Below are 17,349 nucleotides of genomic sequence, written 5' to 3' on the forward strand. Positions count from 1 at the left end.
GTAGAGTGGGGGAAGATGTAGATGTAGATGTAGAGAGGGGGGAAGATGTAGATGTAGAGGATGTAGATGTAGAGTGGGGGGAAGATGTAGATGTAGAGGATGTAGATGTAGAGCGGGGGGAAGATGTAGATGTAGAGCAGGGGGAAGATGTAGATGTAGAGCGGGGGGAAGATGTAGATGTAGAGCGGGGGAAAGATGTAGATGTAGAGCGGGGGAAAGATGTAGATGTAGAGGATGTAGTTGTAGAGCGGGGAAAGATGTAGATGTAGAGCGGGGGGGAGATGTAGATGTAGAGCGGGGGGGAGATGTAGATGTAGAGCGGGGGGGAGATGTAGATGTAGAGCGGGGGGAAGATGTAGATGTAGAGCGGGGGAAAGATGTAGATGTAGATGATATAGAAGTGGAGGGGGGAGATGTAGATGTAGAGGATGTAGATGTAGAGTGGGGGGAAGAGATGTAGATGATGTAGATGTAGAGTGGGGGGAAGATGTAGATGTAGAGCGGGGGAAAGATGTAGATGTAGAGTGGGGGGGAGATGTAGATGTAGAGGATGTAGATGTAGAGTGGGGGTAAGATGTAGATGTAGAGCGGGGGAAAGATGTAGATGTAGATGTAGATGTAGATGTAGAGTGGGGGGAAGATGTAGATGTAGAGCGGGGGAAAGATGTAGATGTAGAGCGGGGGAAAGATGTAGATGTAGATGATATAGAAGTGGAGGGGGGAGATGTAGATGTAGAGGATGTAGGTGTAGAGTGGGGGGAAGAGATGTAGATGATGTAGATGTAGAGTGGGGGGAAGATGTAGATGTAGAGCGGGGGAAAGATGTAGATGTAGAGTGGGGGGGAGATGTAGATGTAGAGGATGTAGATGTAGAGTGGGGGTAAGATGTAGATGTAGAGCGGGGGAAAGATGTAGATGTAGATGTAGATGTAGAGTGGGGGGAAGATGTAGATGTAGAGTGGGGGGAAGATGTAGATGTAGAGCGGGGGAAAGATGTAGATGTAGAGTGGGGGGGAGATGTAGATGTAGAGGATGTAGATGTAGAGTGGGGGTAAGATGTAGATGTAGAGAGGGGGGAAGATGTAGATGTAGAGGATGTAGATGTAGAGTGGGGGGAAGATGTAGATGTAGAGGATGTAGATGTAGAGCGGGGGGAAGATGTAGATGTAGAGCGGGGGGAAAGATGTAGATGTAGATGTAGATGTAGAGTGGGGGGAAGATGTAGATGTAGAGAGGGGGGAAGATGTAGATGTAGAGGATGTAGATGTAGAGTGGGGGGAAGATGTAGATGTAGAGGATGTAGATGTAGAGCGGGGGGAAGATGTAGATGTAGAGCGGGGGGAAAGATGTAGATGTAGATGTAGATGTAGAGTGGGGGGAAGATGTAGATGTAGAGAGGGGGGAAGATGTAGATGTAGAGGATGTAGATGTAGAGTGGGGGGAAGATGTAGATGTAGAGGATGTAGATGTAGAGCGGGGGGAAGATGTAGATGTAGAGCGGGGGGAAGATGTAGATGTAGAGCGGGGGGAAGATGTAGATGTAGAGGATGTAGATGTAGAGCGGGGGAAAGATGTAGATGTAGAGGATGTAGTTGTAGAGCGGGGAAAGATGTAGATGTAGAGCGGGGAAAGATGTAGATGTAGAGGATGTAGATGTAGAGCGGGGAAAGATGTAGATGTAGAGCGGGGGGAAATAGATGTAGAAGTAGATGATGTAGATGTATATTAGGATTGCTGAGGGGAGACTTGCGTCTCGAATGACACGAGGAATTCAAATGTTAATTTGCTTAGTGCAACTCTCTGAGAGAACAATCTTCCAGTTCTTCCAGTTTCTCCAGTCTTACACACACACACTCTCTCTCTCTCTCACACACACACACACACACACACACACACACACACACACACACTCACACACTCTCTCTCTCTCACTGTTTGTTTAATCTGTGAAGAGCAGCGAGAGAGTTCTGTGATAAACCCAACGGCACAGACACACCCAGCTCTCAGTGTGTGTGTGTGTGTGTGTATGTGTGTGAGTGAGAGAGAGACTTTTTGACTTTTAACCCCTTTTATTTAAAACATTTTAGGGTTTAAAACTAATTATAAACCAAATACATTTTCAAAACAATTAAACAAAAAACATTTATTTCACTGAAGATCTGCACATCGCTTAGAGAGGTTTATACGATACTCGACTGATGTTCTTCACACATAGAGATCTTCCCTCCATTCACTATATGTGCTTCCTTGCAAATGTCCAACATGCACAGATTTAACACGCGTATAATAAAGAGTTTTCTTCGCCACATTATGAAAAACCAAATCCCTTCAACAGTGTGGTTTATATTCCCACTCCTCCATCTTGAGTAAACACTGGCCAGGAGTTTATGAGTTTATGAAGGATATTAACCCATCCCTAATACTCGTGATTATCATATCCACAGTTCTCAGAGATCTTAATTTAACCTGTGCAGCATCAGTCAAATCAGTCAAATCCAACACTTTACTGACTCCAGCATTTAAAAAATGTGGAACAAAACAAATGAGATGGTAGTTTTATAAGGGTTTTATATATCCCATAGTGCACATCTTCTGTTCTTATAAAGTTTAAATATTTCCATGATTTAAATACTCGCATGTAAAAATTAGGGAAGAAACCGTGTCCCTTTTCCTCAAAGGGCTTTTCCATTAAAACGACTGTTTATCAAGGCCTATCCCACCTAAATCTGTCAGACAACCCAAATGTAACCCATCGTAAAGGAGCAGCACAACACTAAAGCCTCTGTAATGTGTGTAATCTCATTGCTAATAAGTTTGACTCTATATGTATTAGTCCTCAGGAAGGCAAAGTATAACAGGAATAAGCCGATGGTGACCATTCCCCACAAAATCCACAAAAACCTTTTGAATGTTAATAAGCAATTCCTCTGGAGGATTTAAAGCAGTTTCTCAGTGCCGTCGCATCGAGGCGCTGGATTATTGATGATCCTGTGGGAGAACACATGGCACTTCTGTAATCTGCCCATCACCAGATCTGCCACTCCTCCCAGTTCTTTTCAGTGTGTTGGGCTGTCCCAAAGACCTTTAAATCCATCTTGAACCCATTTACACTGTTGTGGCAGTCGAGGTGGGCTATGTCCACCCAGTCTCCCAACAGCACAGATGGCCATTTATCCCAGTTCATACGAGCAGATGGAGCTTTCTGAAACTTATCAAACTAGAAATTAGTTTAGAAACATCATCAGTGCTCTTGATTATTATGGTCACGTCATCTGCGTATGCTGTTAGTTTCACCGTGGCTTCTGGGACACCAGTAAAACCAGTAACACACAGCCTTTCCTCAGCAGAAGTGCCAACTAGCCTCTCCCTATGGAGGATCCCTATACCACTCTACAGATAAAGCCTTGTGGAATTTTTCGGTTTGAGTACCTACCCAAAGTGATAAGATAAAATAAAATTCTGCATCAAAATTTATAGACAAGTAGTTTGTTTAGGCATGGTGTGTAAGGAATTACAAACCTGCGCACATATATTCAAACGCACATAACTATAGAATCAATTCTTAATGCGCATGTGAACGCCATCAGCGTCTATCACAGGTTCACGTTTAAAGTCTGTTTAGAGAGAACGGTGTCGTCTTAGCGGCCCCTAATTTAATAACAAATGATCATTTAGACGGAAGTGAATCAATCAAAACTAACTTTAGCTGGAAAAAGCATTTTTCAAGAACCACTATAAAACCAAACCACTCTCTGTTACCTTAAATTATATGTTTATCTCTGTAAAGCTGCTTTGAAACAATCTACATTGTTAAAAGCGCTATATAAATGAGGATGACTTGACTTGAGCAGAACTAGCAGAGGTTCAGTGGGAGTACAGAAGACCACACCAGTGCCACCAGTAACACACATTAACACCAGTAACACACAGGCCTTTCTCAGCAGAACTAGCAGAGGTTCAGTGGGAGTACAGAAGACCACACCAGTGCCACCAGTAACACACAGTAACACCAGTAACACACAGGCGTTTCTCAGCAGAACTAGCAGAGGTTCAGTGGGAGTACAGAAGACCACACCAGTAACACACAGTAACACCAGTAACACACAGGCGTTTCTCAGCAGAACTAGCAGAGGTTCAGTGGGAGTACAGAAGACCACACCAGTAACACACAGTAACACCAGTAACACACAGGCGTTTCTCAGCAGAACTAGCAGAGGTTCAGTGGGAGTACAGAAGACCACACAGCGGACATCCTTGGTCACGGAGAAAGGCCTCGCTAAAGACCCATTCATTCGCATCATACTGTAAATGTCACAGTAGCTTGACGAGAGGAATAAGATGTGTACAAAAAGCTTCAGGGGTCTTGAACAAATAAAGATGGTCCACCCTGTCGAAGCTTTTTCCTGATCCAAGGAGAGGAATCCAATGTCCAAACTGTGTTTTTGTGCAACTGTAATAATGTCTCTATTAAGAGGGGTCGGAAGCAAAATAAATGTGGGTGGGTCATCCTCCAGGGTTTTTTACTGGAGTAGATTAGTGCTGTTCCCGAAGGCTAATGCCTTTTTTTTTAAATCTCTATGCAATAATGTGTGAAGTGAATAGGTGAGAGTAAAAATGAAACGAGCGCAAATCCGTCTATGCGTGCATCTCTCAGAAATCAGAGCTTTGCAGGAGTAATATCAACTCAAATAGGCTACTACATGTTCTATGATATGATATTGTATATTATTGTATGTATATTTAATGATTTAAGCCTTGTAATATATGACAGGCTACTCGAATGAATGGAATAAGCACAGCACGGTCACAAATCAAACTGCGCGTTAATTGCTGTTTCAGCAACCAAACCAGCTCTAATAGACCTATCAAGTAGTAATTGATTAATGTATATGAATTAATGTATATCGGCACAGTAGAGGTCAGAGGTCGGCACAGTAGAGGTCAGAGGTCGGCACAGTAGAGGTCAGAGGTCAGAACAGTAGAGGTCAGAACAGTAGAGGTCAGAACAGTAGAGGTCAGAACAGTAGAGGTCAGAGGTCAGCACAGTAGAGGTCAGAACAGTAGAGGTCAGAGGTCGGCACAGTAGAGGTCAGCACACTAGAGGTCAGAGGTCAGAACAGTAGAGGTCAGAGGTCAGCACAGTAGAGGTCAGCACAGTAGAGGTCAGCACAGTAGAGGTCAGCACAGTAGAGGTCAGCACAGTAGAGGTCAGAGGTCAGCACAGTAGAGGTCAGAACAGTAGAGGTCAGAACACTAGAGGTCAGAGGTCAGAACAGTAGAGGTCATAGGGCAGAACAGTAGAGGTCAGAAAAGTAGAGGTCAGAGGTCAGCACAGTAGAGGTCAGAACAGTAGAGGTCAGAGGTCAGCACAGTAGAGATCCGCACAAGGAAAGTACATGAGGACGGATGTCCTGCTGGTCAGTTGTCACACCACCTTGTGGCAAATTCAGTTTATGAAAATGCTTAAATAATACAGAATATTGTTGGCAGAAAAACTTAATAGGGGGAGAGAGGTTAAGGACACATTCCATTCTTCAAACATGTGAATGTTACTTTTAAATGTTCTCTGAACGCTCTGAAATAAGTAGCAATATTTAAAAAAGTTTCACAAACATCCAACTAAAATGTTTCAGGAAGAAACATTATTAAAGACCAGATCACTTTAAACAAACGTTCTATTAACGTTACTGCAAGAACGTGTTGATAAGTGAGAGAATATTCCCTGTTCTCTGGGTTTTTCCCAGGAGCTTCAGTTACTGTTATAATTGCTGGTTCTGATGGGAAAAGCTTCTCCTGTGGGATTTTGAGCTTAAAGGATCTCAGTCGAGTTTGTGTGTGTTTTATTCTGCGCAGGAGTTTCTCTTAAAACAAACAAACATCATACATAAAAAAATGCAATAATTAATGTTTTTATTTCAGAAGTTTGATGTTAGTGGGTTTATTAACGCAGCGGTTGTGAAGCATTTGAGTAATAATACTCTATACTTCACTGTTTTGGGAATCTGTGCTTGATTTGAGTTCTGTTGGATTTTTACACTTTTATGTTGACTTAAATGTTTGTAAATGTATCTTATAGATCATCTTTTCTCAATAATTGAGAGGAAATGAGAATCTTAAAATTATTTATCTTAATTAAAAAAAAAGGCTAAGAAAAGTGTTTGCTTTAAAATACTTCAGTACAATTAAATGTGCATAGTTTCACTCAAGTAATTAAGTATTATTTAATGGAGTAAAATGCTGAACCTTATCTGTGGTTTAACTGAAGCACAGTTTGTCGTTCCTCCACAGCATATGCAACACGCCTCATTATTATTATTATAATTAGTATAATGCAGCTTATTTCTGCAGTAGAACTGTTGTCTGTGTGTGACACGTGTGTTTTCTGTCCTTCAGTCTGACACCCACACTCCTGGAGCTCATGAAGACTGAACGGGACGGGGACTCGCTGGAAGGTAAGACACGCATCACATCCTGTCTCCTGACACACGCATCACATCCTGTCTCCTGACACACGCATCACATCCTGTCTCCTGACACCTGACACACGCATCACATCCTGTCTCTTGACACACGCATCACATCCTGTCTCTTGACACACGCATCACATCCTGTCTCCTGACACACGCATCACATCCTGTCTCCTAACACACGCATCACATCCTGTCTCCTGACACATGTTACCATCAGCGGAGACACACGCGACCATCAGTGCACGCGTCTCCTGACACGCATCACATCCTGTCTCCTGACACACGCATCACATCCTGTCTCCTGACACACGCATCACATCCTGTCTCCTGACACACGCATCACATCCTGTCTCTTGACACATGCATCACATCCTGTCTCTTGACACACGCATCACATCCTGTCTCCTGACACACGCATCACATCCTGTCTCCTGACACACCCATCACATCCTGTCTCCTGACACACGCATCACATCCTGTCTCCTGACACACGCATCACATCCTGTCTCCTGACACACGTGACGATCAGCACACGCGTGTGACTTCCTGACACACGTGACGATCAGCACACGCGTGTGACTTCCTGACACACGTGACGATCAGCACACGCGTTTGACTCCTGACACACGTGAACATCAGCACACGCGTGTGACTCCTGACACACGTGACCATCAGCACACGCGTGTGACTCCTGACACACGTGACCATCAGCACACGCGTGTGACTCCTGACACACGTGACCATCAGCACACGCGTGTGACTCCTGACACACGTGACCATCAGCACACGCGTTTGACTCCTGACACACGTGACCATCAGCACACGCGTGTGACTCCTGACACACGTGACCATCAGCACACGCGTGTGACTCCTGACACACGTGACCATCAGCACACGCGTGTGACTCCTGACACACGTGACCATCAGCACACGCGTGTGACTCCTGACACACGTGACCATCAGCACACGCGTCTGACTCTTGACACACGTGACCATCAGCACACGCGTGTGACTCCTGACACACGTGACCATCAGAACACGCTTGGGACTCCTGTCACACGTGACCATCAGCACACGCGTGTGACCACCTGACACACGTGACCATCAGCACACGCGTGTGACCACCTGACACACGTGACCATCAGCACACGCGTGTGACTCCTGACACACGTGACCATCAGCACACGCGTGTGACTCCTGACACACGTGACCATCAGCACACGCGTGTGACTCCTGACACACGTGACCATCAGCACACGCGTGTGACTCCTGACACACGTGACCATCAGCACACGCGTGTGACTCCTGACACACGTGACCATCAGCACACGCGTGTGACTCCTGACACACGTGACCATCAGCACACGCGTGTGACTCCTGACACACGTGACCATCAGCACACGCGTGTGACTCCTGACACACGTGACCATCAGCACACGCGTGTGACTCCTGACACACGTGACCATCAGCACACGCGTGTGACTCCTGACACACGTGACCATCAGCACACGCTTGGGACTCCTGTCACACGTGACCATCAGCACACGCGTGTGACTCCTGACACACGTGACCATCAGCACACGCGTGTGACTCCTGAACGAGTTTCAGTGCAGCTCAATGATTCAAGCAACGGAAAACCAGTGTTGACCAGTTAATCAGATGTTGTTATTAAAGAAGATTAAACTGGTTTAAAACAGAGTCTGGCCTGGATCTCTGAATATCTGATGGACTTACAGTGTCTGTGAGAAGAGTGTGTGATTTGCAGATGTATTATTGCTGTGTGTGTAGTGAGTTTTATGAATGGCTGTCGTAACCGAGAGTAAGTAATCAGGGTAGTTTCCTCATGTTTATGGTGAATGTTGCTCTCGTGATGTCCAGGTTTATGGAGTCATTCTCTTCTGAACTCAGTGACTCGGTTTGCTCTGCTGTTTCAAAACGTACAAAACGTACTAAAAGTAATGCGTTACAATAATGGTGACTCTCTAAAAAAGTAACTAGCCACATTAATTAATGGAAAGTGAAGAAATGTTTTTATGTTTGCAATCTCTTCCAGGCGTTTTTCTTTTTTGCAAGTGTTTTAACGCAGTAATGCCTATAAAACATACACCTTCATTTTCTTTTAAAAATACTTAAGAATATTATTATCTCATGAGCCCTAGAGCGATGGTTGCTGTATTAAAGATCTCTGAACATTACGGGTTATATTACAGTGTACAACTCTTTTTGTTTAGGCAAATTAACTAAAAGTAACGTGTATTACTCTAAAAAGAACTGGAATAATAATGTATAAATGTATATGCATTAATGTTGCATCAACCAAGTAATCTGATTACATAATGTACGTCTCTTGTCATGAGTTAGCACCAACATTAAAATGTTATTTGCTTTCTGGGCAGTTTTGGGTTTGATGATGTCAGTGGAAGGAAATGAGAGATTATATTACAGGAGATCGAGATCATATCTCTGGCTCATAAATGCGGAGGATAGTCAAGAGGATCTTTAACTGCAGGATGTTTGAGTCTTAATTTGAGTTTGTGTTGAGGGACATGTGACTGAAGCGTGAGAGTTTCTGCCACATCTCAAGGTTCAGTCGTTCTGACCCGTTTATCCCTCTCTCGTGTGTGTGTGTGTTTGTGTTCCAGAGAGCCCGCAGGAGCCGGACCTCTACAGTCCCGTGTCTCCTCTCCCACAGGATCAGCCGGTCTCCACATACTTCGAGGAGAAGGTCCCCATCCCGGAGGATGACCGAGCGAAGGTAGAGGAGATCCCACACCGAGACCCGACCGACCCCGAGACCCGACCGAACCCAGACCCGACCCCGAGACCCGACCGAACCCAGACCTGACCCCGAGACCCGACCGAACCGACCCCAGACACGACCCCGAGACCCGACCGAACCGACCCCAGACACGACCCCGAGACCCGACCGAACCGAGATCCAACTGAACCCCGAACCGAGACCCGACCGAACCGAGACCTGACCTGACCGAACCCAAGACCCGACCGAACCGAGACCCAACCAGCCCCAGACCCGACCTCAAGACCTGACCGAACCCAGACCTGACCCCGAGACCCGACCGAACCGACCCCAGACACGACCCCGAGACCCGACCGAACCGACCCCAGACACGACCCCGAGACCCGACCGAACCGAGATCCAACTGAACCCCGAACCGAGACCCGACCGAACCGAGACCTGACCTGACCGAACCCAAGACCCGACCGAACCGAGACCCAACCAACCCCAGACCCAACCAGCCCCAACCAGCCCCAGACCCGACCTCAAGACCCGACCGAACCCGAGACCCGACCGAACCGAGACCCGACCGACCCCAAGACACGACCGAACCGACCCCAGACACGACCCCGAGACCCGACCGAACCGAGATCCAACTGAAACCCGAACCGAGACCCGACCGAACCGAGACCCGACCGAACCAAGAACCGACCAAACTCGAGACCTGACCTGACCGAACCCAAGACCCGACCGAACCGAGACCCAACCAACCCCAGACCCAACCAACCCCAGACCCGACCTCAAGACCTGACCGAACCCGAGACCCGACCGAACCGAGATCCGACCGACCCCAATACCCGACTGAACCGAGACCCGACCGACCCCAGACCCGACCCCAAGACCCGACCGAACCCAAGACCCGACCGAACCGAGACCCGACCGACCCCAGACCTGACCCCAAGACCCGACCGAACCCGAGACCCGACCGACCACAGACCCGACCCAACCGAACCCGAGAGCCGACTCAACCCAGAGCCGACCCAACCGAGACCCGACCGAACTCGAGACCCGACAGAACCCAAGACCTGACCCGACCGACCCCGAGACCCGACCGAACCCAAGACCCGACCCGACCCAACCGAACCCGAGAGCCGACCCAACCGAGATCCGACCCAACCGAGACCCAACCCCGAGACCCGACCGAACTCGAGACCCGACAGAACCCAAGACCCGACCCGACCGACCCCGAGACCCGACCGACCCCGAGACCCGACCGAACCCAAGACCCGACCGAACCGAGACCCAACCGACCCCAGACCCGACCTCAAGACCTGACCGAACCCGAGACCCGACCGAACCCGAGACCCGACCGACCCCAAGACCCGAACCCAGACCCGAACCGAGACCCGACCGAACCGAGTCCCGACCGACCCCAGACCTGACCCCAAGACCCGACCGAACCCGAGACCCGACCGACCCCAGACACGACCCAACCGAAGCCGAGCCCCGACCTGACCGAACCCGAGACCCGACCGACCCCAGACACGACCCAACCGAACCCGAGCCCCGACCCAACCGAACCCGAGCCCCGACCCAACCGAGAGCCGACCCAACCGAGAACTGACCCAACCCCGAGACCCGACCGAACTCGAGACCCGACCGAACCCAAGACCCAACCGAACCCATGACCAAACCCGACCGACCCCGAGACCCGACCGACCGACCGACCCCGAGACCCGACCGACCCCGAGACCCGACCCCACTGAACTCGCCCCGAGACCCGACCGAACCCGAGACCCGACCCCACTGAACTCGCCCCGAGCCGATCGCCCTCAGAACTGCCCTCGGGGTCAGGGGTCGGGTTTCGGGTAGTTTTAGATAAAATAGCTTTTACCGTATGGACCCTAGAAGGCCTTAATTCTTTTTAAGTATGCCAACTTTTCTCTATTCGTTTTGGGTGTTTAACAATATTTTATTTAAAACAAATTCATACAAAATAATTGTATGACAGCGTTATTATCCACTGTCTTCTCTGTCAGTCTGCGCACTTGATACTGTTGCCAAACACATTAATGTCAGTTATTCTTCATAAATAAAATCTCTCTGAACTTAAGCTGTAAAGTACAAAAATCCTGCCAAATTCAGTTGCTATTTATTTTTTAGATACAATAATCAACACTCATTAAAACATTAAAAGGCATATTTAACTTAAAAGGCACCTATTATGCAAAATTCACTTTTACATGACGTTTGAACATAAATGTGTGTTATAACCGTAATTAAACTAAACTATAGCCGTTCTATCTTCATACAGCGTATATTCTCGGACTCTGTAGGCATCATTGTCCGACTCCGGGTCGAAATGAACACTACTATTGGTTTGATATTATTCCGTGAGATGAGATTGTGGTGACGGAGCGCAAGCTCGTGAAGCTCCGCCCCCTGTGCTGGCAGCAGCAGCTCATTTGCATTTGAAGGGAAACACACTAAAACGCCCTTTTTTTATGAGCCCCAAAAAGTGACAATTTAAATATGCTGTAAAAAACTATCCGTTGAGTATCTTGAGCTAAAACTTCCCATACACGCTTTGAGGACATCAGAGACTTATTTTACATCTTGTGAAAAGGGGCATAATAGGTGCTCTTTAATGTTAATTAATATAATAACTCCAAATTAAACATTAAATGGTGGATGTAAATGGATTTATTTTAATATTTAATTATTTAATTAAACGCTCCTCTCTAGAGTTTATAGTCACTGAAAGGCTTTTCTGAGGTAAATGTGACGTTGTTGTTCTCCAGCTGTTTTATTGACGGTTGAAACACTGATTGATGGATTACATGAGACATGATTGATTTCAGGAAGTTGTACTGTATCTTTTGTAATGTCGCGCTCGATCGGCCCAAAGTCTGGCATCCGACAGCATGGAAGGGCTCTGCGTGTTGTTGTCTTTTCTCGCGGCAAAGTATTTTTGGTTAAATGCAATACATTTTGTCATATGTATTCACTCGTTATTTCATCTGACATCGTGCATCATTAAGTGGGAGTGAATGTTTTACTATTCTTTTTAAACTCTTGAATGAATATAATGTCAAAGTCAATTAGAGTAATCAAATATAACAATTTATTATGTCAGGTAAATGTATCATTACAATTTCATAATCAATTCAAAGATAATCAATGCAAAACATCTAATGCTCAGTCTAGAGCAAAGAGGAAAAATGTTTACCCGACATTAGACTCGACTCTCGAGCTCACGGGCCGATCTCAGATACAGAAAAGGCCACGAGCTCTCGCTGCGTTCCGTTATATTTGCATTCAGAGGTAACACCTTTTGAGAACAGGAGGGCTTAACCATCCCACCCTCCTTTGTGTCCATGCTATCTCTAAACTCTTAAAAACCTTATTACCTTTTGTTTTACTTCTTTGGGAATGAGACATTTGTACCAGTCGCACTGAGACATTCCAAATAATAACGAACATGTATAAAACTCGATGATAATCATTCACATTAAACCATTTAGATTCTTGTGTGAGTTTGGGTAATCTCTGCAAGAGTGAAGAATGAGGGGGAGAAATGCAGATTAGGAAGAGGGAGGAGAGTCTTCGTCTCGATAGTGCACGAGGTTCAAATGTTCCTCAACTAGTTTTCCAGTCTTACACTTTCAACGTTCCTTTGATGTTCATTGATGTTTATTAACTCCTAGTAAAGAGGAAGAGGTGATCGGTTCATCTGTCACACACATTAAACACACACATCTGTCATTATCAGTCTCGAGTGTGTGAAGGGTCATGGGAAAGAACACAGGGCTTTGTCAGATTGTGATGTTAATAATTATTACATTCTTCCTCATGAATTAGTCTGAAAACATCATGAATCTTGATTTCTTCAAGCTCAAGCAAGAGGAACAGACTCGAGTGGAAAAATAAAGACAAAAGGGAAGTTGTGAAAACAGCGTAATGTAGACTCGTCATGTGTTGTCGAGATCCGACACGATCAGCCTGTGCTCGAGCAACAGCGACCTTTGACCTTCTGGCCCGGATCAGGATCGGAGAAGTGAAAGCAGAGCACAGGGACTCAACGCGTATACACACCGTCAGACTCTCGCTAGCTGTGTTTCCATCCAAAGCTGTGAAATTAACGTCTGCACAAAACTGGATAATGCATATAACATTTGTGAATAAAGCATTGTTTCCATCCCATGTGTTTTAGAGAACTAAATCTTCACTTCCTGTGAAATCAACTCAAAATATCAGTAATAAACTGTAAGTTTCTTCAAAGTGTCTGTTTTTCCCTCCATCATAAACGGGTGTGTGTCGAGCGTCAGACGAAACACAATAAACGCTGTCATGTTCTCTGGCGTTCGGATGCTGGTGTTCGGGAGCACACTCGTGTGTGTGTGTGTGTGTGTGAGACGCTTCTGGAGGGAATTAAACCCAATCATTCTGCTCACACATCCGGCCATTAGAGATGCTGCAATGCCATTGGTCCACTGGCTACTCCAGTTATCCAATCACAGCCTCACATGAGGGTTTGAGGGGTTTATTTAGTAAATGTCTTTCCATCGTTGTTTATGTGCATGTCTGCTTATTGGATAAATGTGTTGACTCTCGCTGCTCTTCCTCTCTTTAGATGTTCAGCTTCCGGAAACTGTGGGCTTTCACCGGCCCGGGTTTCCTGATGAGCATCGCCTATCTGGACCCGGGGAACATCGAGTCGGACCTGCAGTCCGGCGCTAAAGCAGGGTTTAAGGTGAGTAAGGGTTCGTCTGCACTTGTCTATTACGTGAGGTGTGTGTGTGTGTGTGTGTGTGACTTGTGTAATATGTGTGTGTGTGTGACCTGTGTAATATGTGTGTGTGTGTGACCTGTGTAACCTGTGTGTGTGTGTGTGTGTGACCTGTGTAACCTGTGTGTGTGACCTGTGTGACCTGTGTAACCTGTGTGTGTGTGTGACCTGTGTAACCTGTGTGTGACCTGTGTAACCTGTGTGTGTGTGTGTGTGTGTGTGTGTGTGTGTGTAACCTGTGTGTGTGTGTGTAACCTGTGTGTGTGTGTGTGTGTGTGTGTGTGTGTGTGTGACACCTGTGTAACCTGTGTGTAACCTGTGTAACCTGTGTGTGTGTGTGTGTGTGTGTGTGACCTGTGTAACCTGTGTGTGTGACCTGTGTAACCTGTGTGTGTGTGTGTGTGTGTGACCTGTATAACCTGTGTGTGTGGGTGACCTGTGTAACCTGTGTGTGTGACCTGTATAACCTGTGTGTGTGGGTGACCTGTGTAACCTGTGTGTGTGACCTGTGTAACCTGTGTGTGTGTGACCTGTGTAACCTGTGTGTGTGACCTGTGTAACCTGTGTGTGTGTGTGTGTGTCCTGCAGCTGCTCTGGGTGCTCCTGGGCTCCACCATCATCGGGCTCCTGCTGCAGCGTTTGGCCGCTCGGCTCGGGGTCGTCACCGGAATGCATCTCGCCGAGGTCTGCAACCGCCACTATCCCACGGTACGTTCCTGAGCGAGACCAACAGCCTGGAGAAAGTAGTAGGCGGGGCTTGAATGTGTCCATGGGGAATTCATTGGATGGTTGTGGTTTGTTATTGGTGGATCCTCATGTGAGTGACAGGTTGCCCCGCCCTCGTCATCAGAGAAGAGAAGAGATGCTGCAAAAAGAAGTTTCCTGTTCCTGTGCTGAAGTGTTTCCTGTTCCTGTGCTGAAGTGTTTGCTGTGCTGAAGTGTTTCCTGTTCTGTGCTGAAGTGTTTCCTGTTCTGAAGTGTTTCCTGTTCCTGTGCTGAAGTGTTTCCTGTTCTGTGCTGAAGTGTTTCCTGTTCCCGTGCTGAAGTGTTTCCTTTTACCGTGCTGAAGTGTTTCCTGTTCTGTGCTGAAGTGTTTCCTGTTCTGTGCTGAAGTATTTCCTGTTCCCTTGCTGCAGTGTTTCCAGTTCTGTGCTGAAATGTTTCCTGTTCCTGTGATGAAGTGTTTCCTGTTCCCTTGCTGAAGTGTTTCCTGTTCTGTGCTGAAGCGTTTCCTGTTCTGTGTAGGTGCCTCGGATCATCCTGTGGCTGATGGTGGAGTTGGCCATCATCGGCTCTGACATGCAGGAGGTCATCGGCTGTGCCATTGCCTTCAATCTGCTGTCGGTCGGCAGGTACATCACCATGATCAAACACTGTTCCTCTAAGTGTGTGTAGGAGATCAGTGTGTAGGAGGTCAGTGTGTTGGATCAGTTTTTAGGGTCAGTCTTTAGGAGATCAGTCTGTAGGAGATCAGTCTTTAGGGTCAGTCTGTAGGAGATCAGTTTTTAGGGTCAGTCTGTAGGAGATCAGTCTTTAGGAGATCAGTCTGTAGGAGATCCGTCTTTAGGGTCAGTCTGTAGGAGATCAGTCTGTAGGAGATCAGTCTTTAGGAGATCAGTCTGTAGGAGATCAGTCTTTAAATGGTAAATGGACTGCATTTATATAGCGCTTTCACAGACCGAATGGCCACCAAAGCGCTTTACATAGTTGCCTCACATTCACCCATTCATACACACATTCATACACCGACGGCGGTATCAGCCATGCAAGGCGCCACCCAGCTCGTCGGGAGCAGTTGGGGTTAGGTGTCTTGCTCATGGACACCTCGACACTTGGTCAGGTGGAACCGGGGATTGAACCACCAACCTTTCGGTTTGTAGATAACCTACATGAACCACTGAGCCACCGCCGCCCTTTAGGGTCAGTCTGTAGGAGGTCAGTCTGTAGGGTCAGTCTGTAGGAGATCACTGTGTAGGAGATCAGTCTGTAGGAGATCAGTCTGTAGGAGATCAGTCTGTAGGAGATCAGTCTGTAGGAGATCAGTCTGTAGGAGATCAGTCTGTAGGAGATCAGTCTGTAGGAGATCAGTCTGTAGGAGATCAGTCTGTAGGAGATCAGTCTTTAGGAGGTCAGTGTGTAGGAGATCAGTGTGTAGGAGATCAGTGTGTAGGAGATCAGTCTGTAGGAGATCAGTCTGTAGGAGATCAGTCTGTAGGAGATCATTCTGTAGGAGATCAGTCTTTAGGAGGTCAGTGTGTAGGAGATAAGTCTGTAGGAGGTCAGTCTGTAGGAGGTCACTGTGTAGGAGGTCAGTCTGTAGAAGGTCAGTCTTTAGGGTCAGTCTGTAGGAGATCACTGTGTAGGAAATCAGTCTGTAGGAGGTCAGTCTGTAGGAGGTCAGTCTGTTGGAGGTCAGTCTGTTGGAGGTCAGTCTGTAGGAGATCAGTCTGTAGGAGGTCAGTCTTTAGGGTCAGTCTGTAGGAGATCACGGTGTAGGAGATCAGTCTTTAGGAGATCAGTCTGTAGGAGATCAGTCTGTAGGAGATCAGTCTGTAGGAGGTCAGTCTGTAGGAGATCAGTCTGTAGGAGTTCAGTCTGTAGGAGTTCAGTCTGTAGGAGTTCAGTCTGTAGGAGTTCAGTCTGTAGGAGATCACTGTGTAGCAGATCAGTCTGTAGGAGGTCAGTCTGTAGGAGGTCAGTCTGTAGGAGGTCAGTCTGTAGGAGGTCAGTCTGTAGGAGGTCATTTCTTTAGGATCAGTCAGTAGTAGATCAGTCTTTAGGGTCAGTCTGTAGGAGATCAGTCTTTAGGGTCAGTCTGTAGGAGATCAGTCTGTAGGAGATCAGTCTTTAGGGTCAGTCTGTAGGAGATCAGTCTTTAGGAGGTCAGTCTGTAGGAGATCAGTCTGTAGGAGGTCAGTCTCTAGGAGGTCATTTGGTAGTAGATCAGTCTGTAGGAGGTCAGTCTGTAGGAGGTCAGTCTGTAGGAGGTCAGTCTGTAGGAGGTCAGTGTGTAGGAGATCAGTCTTTAGGAGGTCAGTCTGTAGGAGATCAGTGTGTAGGAGGTCAGTCTGTAGGAGGTCAGTCTGTAGGAGATCAGTGTGTAGGAGATCAGTCTGTAGGAGATCAGTGTGTAGGAGATCAGTCTGTAGAAGGTCAGTCTGTAGGAGGTCAGTCTGTAGGAGATCAGTCTGTAGGAGATCAGTGTGTAGGAGATCAGTCTGTAGGAGGTCAGTCTGTAGGAGGTCAGTCTGTAGAAGGTCAGTCTGTAGGAGATCAGTGTGTAGGAGATCAGTCTGTAGGAGGTCAGTCTGTAGGAGGTCAGTCTGTAGGAGATCAGTCTGTAGGAGATAAGT

General features: G+C 47.0%; 1 protein-coding gene across 1 annotated transcript in view; it reads left to right on the top strand.

Annotated features, from left to right (window-relative positions):
- The first annotated feature begins 6,319 nt into the window (after positions 1–6,319).
- slc11a2 (solute carrier family 11 member 2) overlaps positions 6,320–17,349 on the top strand; it is a 34,743-nt gene continuing 23,713 nt past the window's right edge. Inside the window, exons 1-5 of the mRNA XM_077204351.1 lie at positions 6,320–6,452; positions 9,113–9,225; positions 13,841–13,960; positions 14,585–14,704; positions 15,242–15,348. Of these exons, the coding sequence (XP_077060466.1) occupies positions 6,419–6,452; positions 9,113–9,225; positions 13,841–13,960; positions 14,585–14,704; positions 15,242–15,348 (494 nt within the window). The 5' untranslated portion in view covers positions 6,320–6,418. The remainder of the gene's footprint in view (positions 6,453–9,112; positions 9,226–13,840; positions 13,961–14,584; positions 14,705–15,241; positions 15,349–17,349) is intronic.

The sequence above is a fragment of the Siphateles boraxobius genome, unplaced genomic scaffold, assembly GCF_051911475.1.
Source record: "Siphateles boraxobius isolate OS27281-9 unplaced genomic scaffold, OSU_SipBor_1 5, whole genome shotgun sequence".
Classification (NCBI taxonomy): Eukaryota; Metazoa; Chordata; class Actinopteri; order Cypriniformes; family Leuciscidae; genus Siphateles; species Siphateles boraxobius.